The sequence below is a fragment of the Callithrix jacchus genome, chromosome 16, assembly GCF_049354715.1.
Source record: "Callithrix jacchus isolate 240 chromosome 16, calJac240_pri, whole genome shotgun sequence".
Lineage (NCBI taxonomy): Eukaryota > Metazoa > Chordata > Mammalia > Primates > Cebidae > Callithrix > Callithrix jacchus.
The window spans coordinates 38,066,249-38,079,206 of record NC_133517.1 but is presented as its reverse complement, the minus strand read 5'-3'; the positions used below and the strand labels follow the sequence as shown (position 1 = coordinate 38,079,206).

Sequence of the window (12,958 nt, the reverse complement as noted above, 5' to 3'; positions counted from 1 at the left end):
CTATGATTTCAATTCTTTTAAATTTGTTAAGGTGTGTTTTATGAATGAAGATGTGCTCTATTTCAACATATAATCTATGGACTCTTGGAAAGAATGTATATTCTGTTGCTTGGAATGGATTGTTACATAAATGTTAATTCATTCTTATTAATGAATAAATGTAATTATTATATTTTAACTGAGTCTTGTATAATACATACAGTTTTAAATTAGATCATGTTTTTAACAGAATCTACCAAATGCTTTCTTTAATTGGTATCTTAAAGCATTTGCATTATGTCTTTTATCAAATCTGTGACGTTTTTAATCATGATTTAAGTGTGTTTTCAATCCTGTCATTTTGCTGTTCTCCTTTTAGGACTGAAATGACATAAATATTACATCTTTCATTATAGTCCCCAGACTCTGAAACTCAGTTCATCTTTTAAGTCTATTATTTTCTTTTGTCGAGATAGGCAATTGTTACTTTCCTATCTTCTTGTTTACTGATTCTTTCCCCTACTCCTTCTCTTGCTGTGTAGCCCATACCTTAAGTTTATTTTGATTACTGTATGTTTTAGTTCTAAAATTCTGATATTATTCTTTATAATTTATGTTTCTGAGTGTTTTACATATTATTTTATACTTGTTCATATTTGATTTTTGAAGCATTTTTAAAAAAATGGTTGCTTTAATATCCTTGCCAGATAATGCTCACACCTCTGTTATCTTTGCACTGGCATCTATTAAGTGTCTGTTGATTTAGTTTTATTCCTTCCTGTTTCATGGCATGAGAAATGCCTTTATATTGAAACCTGGATATTTTGGGTCTTACATTATGAGACTGTGAATGTAATTTAAAACTTCTGTTTTACTGGCACAACCCAAGAAATGAACGGAGAATTGCCGTTTCTTTCCTGGAAGTTGATGTCCAGATTCTCCACTAGACCTAGGAATACAATTAACAAGGGATGTGAAGGACCTCTTCAAGGAGAACTACAAACCACTGCTCAAGGAAATAAGAGAGGACACAAACAGATGAAAAAATATTCCATGCTCATGGTTAAGAAGAATCAATATCATGAAAATGGTCATATTGACCAAAGTAATTTATAGATTCAATTCTATCCCCATCAAGCTACCACTAACCCTCTTCACAGAATTGGAAAAAATAAAATAAACCTTAAACGTCATATGGAACCAAAAAGAGCCCATATAACCCAAGACAATCCCAAGCAAAAAATACAAAACTAGAGGCACCACGTTATCTGACTTCAAACTATACTAGAAGTCTACAGTAATCAAAACAGCATGGTACTGGTACAAAAACAGAGACATCGACCAATGGAACAGAACAGAGACCTCATAAATAATGCCACACATATACAATCATCTGATCTTTGACAAATCTGACAAAAACAAGCAATGGGGAAAGGATTCCCTATTTAATAAGTGGTGTTGGGAAAACTGGCTGGCCGAATGCAGAAATCTGAAACTGGATCCCTTTCTTACACCTTATACAAAAATTAACTCCAGGTTAGTTAAAGATTTAAATATAAGACCTAACACCATAAAAACCCTAGAAAAAAACCATTTAGGAAATAGGCATGGGCAAGGACTTTATGACTAAAACACCAAAAGAAATGGTAACAAAAGCCAAAATAGACAAATGGGATCTAATTAAACTAAAGAGCTTCTGCTCCGCAATGCTTAGAGTGAAACGGCAACCAACAGAATGGGAATGGGAAATGATTTTTACAATCTTTTTATCCTCTGACAAAGGGCTAATTATCCAGAATGTATAAATAACTTAAAACAAATTAACAAGAAAAAAATAATCCCATAAAAAAGTTGGTGAATGATATAAACAGACACTTTACCAAAGAAGACATTTATGCAGCCAACAAAGATATGAAAAAAGGTTCATCATCACTGGTCTTAGAGAAATGCAAATCTAAACCAAATTGAGATACCATCTCATGCCAGTTAAAATGGCAATCATTAAAAAATCAAGAGACAACAGATGCTGGAGAGGAAGTGGACAAATAGGAATGCTTTTACACTGTTGGTGGCAGTGTATATTAGTGCAACCATTGTGAAAGACAGTGTGGCAATTCCTCAAGGATCTAGAACTGGAAATACTATTTGACCCAGCAATCCCATCACTGGGTTTATACACAAAGGATTATAAATCATTCTATTACAAATCATTCTATTAAATCAACAAATCTGCACGTTCTGCACATGTACCCTAGAACTTTGGCAATCCCATTACTGGGTATATACCCAAAGGATTATAAATCATTCTATTACCAATCATACTATTAAGGCATTCTATTTAACATACCTGCACATTCTGCACATGTATCCCAGAATTTAAAGTATAATAAAAAATAAAATAAATAATTTCATATGGAACAAAAAAGTAGCCAGAACAGCCCATATAATCCTAAGCAAAAAGAGCAAATCTGGAGGCATCATGTTACTGGACTTCAAACTATACTACAGGATGGCAGTAATCAAAACAGCATGGTACTAGTAGAAAAACAGACTCATACACACACACACACAAACAGATAGATAGATATATATATATATAACAGAATAGACAGCACAGAAATAATGTTGCACACATATAAACATCTGAGCTTCAACAAAGCTGACCAAAATAAACAATGGAAAAAGAATTTCCTATTCAACAAATGGTTCTGGATATTCAAACTGGCTATCCATATGCAGAAGATTGAACCTGAACTTCTTTCTTACACCATATACAAAAAATAACTCAATAAGGAATGAAGACTTTTATATTAAAATGATAAAAAGTTCTGAAAGACAACCTAGGCAATACCTCTCTGAACATATGAACAGGCAAAGATTTCATGAGGAAGATGTCAAAAGCAATAGCAACACAAGCAAAATTTGACCAGTCTAATATAATTGAACTTAAGAGCTTCTGCACAGAAAAAGAAACCATCAACAGAGTAAACAAAGACCTAAAGAATGTGAGGAAATATTTGAAAACTATGCATCTGATAAAGGCATAATCTAGCATCTATAAGGAAGTTAAACAAATGTACAAAAAAGAAAGAGAAAGACAGACAAAGAAACCACACACACACACACACACACACACACACACACATTAAAAAGTGGGCAAAGGACACAAACAGAAACTTTTCAAAAGAAGACATATGAATGGCTAAAAAGCATATAAATAAATGCTCAGTATATCTAATCATTAGAGAAACACAAATTAAAATCATAACAAGACACCATCTCATACCACTTAGAATGGTCATTATTAAAAAGTGAAAAAATAGTAGATACTGAGGAGGTTGTGGAAAAAAGGGCATGCTTATACACTATTGGTGGGAGTGAAAATTATTTCAATCATTGTGGAAAGCAGTGTGGTGATTACTCAAAGAGCTAAAAAACAAAACTACATTTGATGCAGCAATCCCATTACTGGATATATACCAAGAGTAATAAAAATCATTCTACCATAAGGATACATACACTTGTATGTTCATCACAGCACTAGTCACAATAGTAAAGACATGAAATCAACCTAAATGCCCAAAAATGACAGATTGGATAAAGGAAATGTGGTACATATACACCACAGAGTACTATGTAGCCATAAAAAAGATTATTTATTTTGTTGAAATATGGATGAAGCTGGAGGCCATTACCCTTAGCAAACTAATGCACAAACAGAAAATTAAATGCCACATTTTCTTATGTATAAGTGGCAGCTAGATGATGATAACTCATGGACACAAAGAAAGGAACAATATACTGGGGTCTAGATGAGGGTGGAGGATGGAAGAGGGTGAAGAGTAGAAAAAATAGCTAATGGGTACTAGGCTTAGTATCTGGGTGACAAAGTAATCTGTATAACAAACTCCCATGGTATCTGTTTACCTATATAACAAACCTGTACGTGTACCCCTGAACCTAAAACTTAAATAAGGTGTGTATGTATGTGTATATATATATATATATATATATATATATATGATATATACTATATAATATATATATTCCACCATATTAACAGCCAAATTAATAGCCAAAGAAGAAAAATTACACAAACATATAAATCTGCAAATAAAGCATTTGACACAATACAGTATTAATTTATAATAAAAATAGGAATGAATAACTACCTCAACTTTACAAAAGAATCTATTTTAAAATCCACAATTAACACTATACCTCTTGATGAAAAACTGAATATTATCCTCCTAAAATTCAAAATATGACAAGCATGTTTGCTCTCATCACTTTTATTCAACACAGTGCCAGTAGTTCTTGCCAGTAGAAAAAAAGGCCTGGAAATTAGGGAAAAGACATAGAGATCAGAAACGAAGAAATAAAACTGTCCTTCATTATAGATTACATAATCTTCTATGCAAAAAAATCCCATAGACTCTAAAAAAGAAAAAAATGCAAATACAAATCTCAAAATAATAAGTGCATTTAACAAAGTTGCAGAATACAAGATCATTCAAAAGTCAATTCCATTTTTGTATAGTAGCAATGAACATGAGAAAACTGAAATTAAAAAATAATATCAAATAGAGTTGCTCAAAAAATGACTTTAAGTGAAAATCTAACAAAACATGTATAGGACTTGTATGCTTAAAACTATTAAAATATATACAAAACAAATATCTAAATATATAAAGACAAACTATGTTCAGGGATTAGAAGATTTTGCACAGTAAAAATGTTAATTCTCCCCAAACTGAAACAGAGACTTAACACAATTTCCATCAAAATCTCAGAAAGATAATTTTTACAGATACAGTCAAAATTACTCTAAAATTTCTTAAGAAAGTCTGAGAAGTCGTAACAACTAAAATGATTTTGACACACAAAAATAAGGTGGGAGGCATCTGCTAAATTAAATCTATCTCCACAAAGATTGTATGGTATTAGCATTGGATTAACAGATAAATGGAACAGAATAAAAATCTGAAAATACACCATATAAATATTCTCCACTGATTTTTGACAAAATTGAAAAGTATTCCAATACAAAAAAAAAGGTATTATAACAATTGGACATAGATAAGCAAAAAGAGAGAGAAAGAGAAAGAAAAGAAATGATAAAAAGAAGAAAAAAGGAAAAAAGGAAGGAAGGGAGGGAGGGAGGGCGGGCGGGAGGACGACAATCTAGATCTCACACCTTATACAAAAATAAACCTAAAATTAAATAAATCACAGATTTAAATTTAAAATTCAAAACTATAAAACTTCTACAAAAATTAGGGAAAAAATCTTGAGAATATAGAGCTAAGCAGAAAGTTCTCATCCTGACACCAAAAACATAATCTGTAAGAGAAACTATTGATAAACTGTATTATATCACATTTTTAAATAACTTTGATCTGTCCAAAACTATTCAGAAAATAAAAGAGTAAATTGCAAACTGGAATAAGTAAATTGCAGACTTGGATTTAACTGTCTTTCACGAAAAAAATGTAATGGCTAATTCTGTGTCAACTTAACTGGGCCACAGGGTGCCCAGATATTTGATTAAATATTTTTCTAAGTATGTCTGTGAAGGTTTTCAGTAATGAGATTAACATTAAAATTGGTAGACTGAGTAAAGCCAATTGCCTTCCTTAATGTTCTAATTCAATGAAATGAAGGCCTAAACAGAATAAAAAGCCTTTCCTTCCCTTGAGCAGGAGATAATTCCTTCCTTTCTTACTGCTTTCCAAAGGGACATCCATTTCTTTGTTTTGTTTTGCTTTCTTTTTCCTGTATTTAGACTTGAACTAAAACATCAGCTCTTTTTTGATCCAATGCCAATTTACTTTGCATATCTTAGTACATGTAAACTTTCATAATTCTGGGAGCCCTTTCCTTATAATAACCTCTCTATAAAGATAGATAGATATGGGGCCGGGCACAGTGGCTCAAGCCTGTAATCCCAGCACTTTGAAAGGCTGAGGCAGGTTGATCACGAGGTCGAGAGATGGAGACCATCCTGGTCAACATGGTGAAACCCCATCTCTACTAAAAATACAAAAATTAGTTGGGCATGGTGGCGTGTACCTATAATCCCAGCTACTCAGGAGGCTGAGGCAGGAGAATTGCCTGAACCCAGGAGGCGGAGGTTGTGGGGAGCTGAGATCACACCATTGCACTCCAGCCTGGGTAACAAGAGTGAAACTCCATCTCAAAAAAAAAAAAAAGATAGGTAGATATGTAGGTAGGTAAGAACATAGACTGATAGATAGATTGACTGATTGGTAAGATAGATAATATAAATATCTCTCAAAACTCAACATTAAAAATGTCAAAACTAAAAAACCATGAATGGACACCTTACAAAAGATATTAATATAGCAAGGAAGCACATAAAAAGATGTTCAACATTATTCTTAAGGAAATGCAAATTAAAACACAAAGAGACGTCACTATACACACATCAAAATGTTTAAAATTTTAAAATAATGACACTAAATGCTGGTTACAATATTGAGAAACAAGATCAGCCATACATTGCAAGTAGGAAGACCAAATGGTATAGACACTCTGAAAAGTAATTTGGCTGTTTAAAAGATTAAGCCTGAAACTTAAAAAACCTAAACCCACAACTACCATATGACCAAGTAATCACTTGTGAGCATTTATACCAGATAATTACAAACTTACATTTACACAGAAACCTGTATAAATACACACAAAAAAATGGATGAATTCCCAAAGAATTCTGCTAAGTGAGAACAGCCAATGTCAAAGATTGAGTACAATTTCATTTATATAAAATTATCAAAATAACCAATTAGAGAAACAGAATTAATTAGTGGCTGACAAGGTTAGGAACATGGGGAGAAATGCCAGATATAGGTGATGGGGAGGAAGGCAGCAAATCACACTGCCACATGTGTATCTATGCAACAATCTTGCATGTTCTTCACATGTACCCCAGAACCTAAAATGCAATTAAAAAAAAAATAAGGAAAAGGGAATGACTATAAAATAGGAACATAAAAGATCACAGTGATGTTAGAAATAATCTGAATCTTGACTACATCAATGTTAATATCCTGGTTGTGATACTGTACTATAGTTTTGCAGAATGTTACCATCAGGGGACGCAAGGCAAAAAGTACACAGAATTTAAATTCTTATAACTGCATGTGAATATACAATTATCTTTAAAAAAAGTAATAACTAAAAGAAAGCAATTTTGACCTCTAACTTACCCAAAGAAAGGAAAGTCACTTCAAGGTGGATTATATACCTAAATGTGAAAAATAAAGACATAAAGCCTGTATTAGTCCATTCTTGCATTGCTAAAAGAAATACCTGACACTGGATAACTTATAAAGAGGTTTAACTGGCTCTTGGTTCCACAGGTTGTACAAGAAGCATGGAAGCATTTGCTTCTAGGGAGACCTCAGAAAGCTTTTATTCATGGCAGATGGCAAAGTGGGATCAGGCAGCTTACATGGCAGGAGCAGGACCAAGAGAGAGAGAGACGAAGGGAGGTAACACACTTTTAAGCAACAAGATTTCAGAAGAATTCACTATTCACAATGACAGCACCAAGGAGGAATGGTGTGAAACCATGAGAAAATGCTCCCTCGATTCAGTAACCTCCCACAAGTCCCCACTTCTAGCATTGGAGACTGTATTTCAATATGAGATTTGGGTGGGGACACAGATCCAAACCATATTATTTCACCCCCAGCCCCTCCTAAATCTCATGTCCTTCTCACATTGCAAAACACCATTACACTTTCCCAGCAGTTCCCCAGGCTTAACTCATGCCAGCATTAACTCAAACATTCACAGTTCAAAGTCTCATCAGAGATAAGGCTAGTGCCTTCTACCTAAGAGCCTGTGAAATAAAAAAACAAGTTATCTAATTCCAAGATACAAGAAGTGTATAGGCATTGGGTAAATACTTCCATGACAAAATGAAGAAATCATCTAAAATAAAGAAGCTACAGATTCCATGCAAGTTAAAAACCCAGCAGGAAAGTCATTAAGTCTCAAGGCCCTAAAATAATCTCCTCTGACTCTGTATCTCACACTCAGGGCACACTGATACAACCGTTTGCCTCTGAAAACCTTGGGCACCTTGGCACCTATGGCTTTGCAAGGTTCTTCCATAGCAGCTCTCATACGTTGGCATTGAGGGCCTGTAGCTTTTCAGGCTGAGGGTGAAAGCTATAAGTGCATCTACGATTCTGGGGTCTAGAGGATAGTGGCCTTCTTATCACAGTTCCACTAGGGCTCCACTAGGCAGTGGCTAAGGGGGGACTCTGTGTGGGGACTCCAGCTTCACTTTTCCCCTCTACACTGCCCTAGTAGAGGTTCCTTAGGAGGCCTCCACCCCTGAAGCAGACTTCTGCCTGGACAGACAGGCTTTTCTATACATCATCTGAAATCTAGGCAGAGACTCCCAAGCCTCAGTTCTTGTACTCTGTGCAACTGCAGACTTACCACCATGTAGAAGCTGCCAGTATCTGAAGTGGTAGTCCAAGCTGGACCTTGGACCCTTTGAGCAAAACTGGAGCTAGAGCAGCTGGTATGCAGGCAGCAGTATCGAGAGGCTGTATAGAGCACTGGGCATGGCACATGAAACTCTTCAGTTCTCCTAGGCCCCGGGGCCTGTGGTAGGAGATGCTGGTGCAAAGGTATCTGAAATGCCTTGGAGGCTTTCTTCCCATTGTCTTGACTATCAGCACTTGGCTCCTTTTTACTTACTCAAATTTCTGCAGCCTACTTTAATTCCTCCCTGGAAAATGGGCTTTCCTTTTCTGCTATATGGCCAAGCCACAAATTTTCCAAACGTTTATGCACTGCTTCCTCTTTAAATAAAAGTTTCAATCAGGTCATTTTTTTTTTTTTTTGCACATACATTTGAGTATAGGTTTTTAGAAGAAGCCAGTCCATATCTTGAAATTTGTTGCTTAGAAATTTCTTCTGCCAGATACCCTAAATCATTCTCAAGTTCAAAATTCCACAGACTCCCTGGGCAGGGGCATAATCCAACCAAGCTCTCTGCCAAGGTATAACAAAAAATGACCTTTGTTCTAGTTCCCAGTAAGTTCCTCATCTCTGTCTGAGACCTATTCAGCCTGGACTTCATTGTCAATATCACTATCAGCGTTTTGGTCACAACCATTCAACATGTCTACAGGACTTTATCTCATCTTCCTGTCTTCTGACCTCTTGAAACCCTTCCACCATCTGCCTGTTACTCAATTCCAAAGTTGCTCCTACATTTTCAGATATCTTTATAGTAATACCTCACTCTTAGTACCAATTTTCTGTATTAGCACATTCTCAAACATTGCTATAGAGAATACCTGAAACTTGTAATTTCTAAAGAAAAGAGGTCTAGTTGGCTCATGATTCCACAGGCTATACAGGAAGCATGATAGCATCTGCTTCTGAGGAGGCTTCAGGGAGCTTTTACCCATGGCCTAAGGCAAAGCAGGAGCAGGTATCTTATATAGAAGGAGCAGGACCAAGGCAGGCGGGGTCAGTGCCATACACTTTCAAACAACCAAATATCATGAAAACTCACATTCACAATGACAACATCAAGGAGGGACGGTGTTAAGCTACCCATGATCCAGAAATCTCCCATCAGGCCTCACTTCCAGCTGATTACATTTCGGCATGAGATTTGGGTGGAGACACAGATCCAAACTATATCAAAGCCTCTTGAAGATTAGTTATAAAAATATTTTTATGTTCTTAGGGAAGACAAAATTATTTTTACTGAGCACAAAAAGCAATAATCACAAAGGAGAAGAATGAAACATTGGTCTTCATTAAAAGCAAAGACCTTTGTTAATCTAAAAAATGAGATTAAAAAAACTGAAGGAGACATGGCTGGAGAAAATGTCCATGGAATATCTACCTGACTAAGAATTTTTGTCAATAACAGCACTGACATATAGAAATGTGAGTCACATCTCCATACTGACCTGCCCACAATTCAATTGCTTACCCGTCACATGTCATTAGTGTCTACCATACTGAACAGCACAGATTCAGAAGATAAAAACAACTATTACAAGTCACTCAATCTGACTTTTTTTAATGTACACTCTGTAAAAGGTATATAAAAATTAACAACATAAAAGTTAAACCACAATATAGTATAATGGCACATTCACACAAATGGCAATAATAAAAACTATGAAAAATAACAACTTTCAGTAAAGCTGTGAGGCAACTGGAACTCTCATGGTGGATTACTGTATGGCAGAATCCCATAAAGCTGAATGTACAAATTACCTATTATGAAACATTTCTACTCCTAAAGAAATGACAAATGTGAGCTGCAAAAAAGAAGATGAGTATGAAAAGACTGATACCAATATTTGCAATTTTCATAAACTAGAAACAACTATCTGCCCATTAACTGTGGAATGGTTAAATGAGCCATGATATATTCATCTAAATACTACACAGCAACAAAAAATAAATAAATTTCTACTAAGCACAATAGCTACTAAGCACTATGTAGACTGAAAGAAATCAATAAAAGGGCACTTATTTTTGGTTTCCTTTTACATAAATCTCCAAAGTAGGTAAAGCAAATTTATTTTTCTCTAAATCAGAAAAATTTTATAAAGTAGGCAAACAAATTTATTTTGCTCCCTTTAAATGGGGTAATGACTTGGAAAGGTCATGAAGAAGCTTTCTTGATAGCAGCAGTTTTCTATCTCCTAAACTACTTGCTTACATAGGTTTATTTACTTGGTAAAACATCATACAATTATGCACACATGATTTGTGGACAATTTTGTATTTATGCTTTCAATAAAATTAGCTTAATACACTTAGAGTTTTCTTTCATATGAGTTTAATCAGTTTCTACAATCTTCTGATTTCCAGTGGACAATTTTTCAAGTCATTCATTCCAATGCTGCTGGAACTGCACTGACCTACAATCAAGACTGTCAGTGTTCAGTTAAAACCAACGAAGAGCATAATGGCTAAGCAAAAGCAAAATTGTCAAGACCTTATTATTGCAATAAAACATGCTAAGAGTTACACACTGAATTTCCCAGACTGCATTACTGAAATGTTTGCTAATTTTCAAGACAATTTACCAGAAACGGCTGAAGAGGAACTTAATGAAACCGTGGCTGAAGTTAAATTTAAATAATCCAGTGCACTTCTCAAAGGAAGAGTACTCCCCAGCTGGCAAACGGCTTTGATAGTACCTGATACTAAGGGAACTCTCAAAACCTAACTTTGATTTACTAACACTGACTTGCTGGAAAAGCATTTCACACACATCACCAACTTTAAAGAAACATAAAACGTTAGACTGTGGGCAGAGAAAAGAGCAGACACACGTTTTGTCAGAGAATTGAAAATGAATATTCTTAAGGAAAAAACAGTAGTCAGTTTTCAAACTCATATTGTAAATTATAATCATTGTATTATACTCTTATATTCCAGTGTAACCATAATGCTCCCACATTTCAATTATGATATATTGCCATTTCAAAGGTAAACTGGTTAACATCGAGCAATTACAATCATGCCTTCCTTTATCTATCCACATATCATTTATTGTGCTTCCTGAGATACAAATGAATGCTACATTCTAGGATGTATATCCCTATATACATGTGCACAAATGCTCACAAGTATTAGATTGGTGCAAAGTAATTGCTGTTTTTGCCATTAAAAGTAATGACAAAAAAGTAATTTTGAACCTATTGTTTGACCTTTTTTTTGTTTCTTTCTTTTGTTGTTTATGTAAACAACAAACACATTAAAATTATTTTTAAACACTGGTCATTACTTACATTCACAATAAAATGGAAATGTATTTACTGTCAACGTCAAATTTACCTATATAAAAGTGCTTCTTGTCATAAACATAGTTACTATGTTAACAGTTTGAACAACCTACTTACTTGACCTTATAGTTTGTGATAAACTAGTGCTAAACCCACTAGTTATAGTGGGATTTTCTACATAAGTAATGATATCACTGCAAATCATTTTCTTTCTTTCCAATTTGTATCCTTTTCCCTTCTTTTGTTCCTGTCTTCTTGTACTAGCTAAATTTCCAGTACAATATTGAATAAAAGTGGTGACAATGAATAACTTTACTTGTTACCTATGTTAGAAATAAAGTATTTAGACTTTCAACTATTAAGTCTGATGTTAAATACAGTTTTTGTAACAGCCTTTTTTTCAGGTTGATGGCATCTCCTATTTCTAGTTTCTGGAGAGTTTTCATTGTTAACGGATGTTAACTTTTTTCAAATGCTTTTTCTGTATGTTAAGATGATCATGTGATTTGATTATTTTTAGTTTCTTGATTTGTGGAAGTATATTAATCTGTAAATGTTGAACCACCTTATATTCCAGCCATGCAATCCACAGGGTCATAATATATTGCCATTTTTACATACTATCAAGATTAATTTCATTATGCTGTGTAAAGGCTATTTGTGTCTGCTATATGAGGACTATTGGCTTGCAATTTTCTTGCAATGTTATTGCCTAGTTTTAGTTTACAGAATCTGCAAAAAATACTATAACTAGTGGGTTTAGCACTGGTTTATCATAAAATATAAGGTTGGGTAAGTAGGCTGGCCAAACTGTTACCATACTTACCATGTAAATTACCTCATTGACTTTATCAAAACCTTTACTTTCCTTCATTGTAAAGTTTGTATAGAATAGAAACTACTATTTCTTTAAATGTGTCATAAAATTCACCAATGAGCCTATTTAGACTAGAAGTGGTTTTCTGTTTCTTTCTTTTGTGAGAAGGTATCTTTAAATGCAATCCATTTAGTAGACAGGACTTATTAAGCTATCTATATTTCTTAAGTTTGTTAAATGGGTCTTTCAAGGAATTTGTCCAATTCATCCAAATTATCGAATTTATTGGCATAAAATATTTTATAATCTGATCTTAACATCTTATAATGTGTGAAGGATATATTATGATTTCTCC

At 34.2% G+C, this 12,958-nt stretch overlaps 1 protein-coding gene across 5 annotated transcripts in view; it reads right to left on the bottom strand.

Moving 5' to 3' along the window:
- Positions 1 to 12,958, bottom strand: part of LOC108588667 (uncharacterized) — a 708,321-nt gene that overhangs the window by 23,614 nt on the left and 671,749 nt on the right. For 4 of the 5 annotated variants that reach the window (XR_013527909.1, XM_078352723.1, XM_078352724.1 and 1 more), the window contains 2 exons: positions 7,209 to 7,246; positions 4,201 to 4,316 (listed from right to left, as the gene is read on the bottom strand). Coding sequence is in view for 4 of the 5 variants with exons in the window: in XM_078352723.1 (XP_078208849.1) it covers positions 7,229 to 7,246 (18 nt within the window). In the remaining variant the exon portion in view is untranslated. Of the gene's footprint in view, positions 1 to 4,042; positions 4,317 to 7,208; positions 7,247 to 12,958 lie in introns of those variants that run through there. The other variant, XM_078352725.1, reaches the window with a different exon arrangement.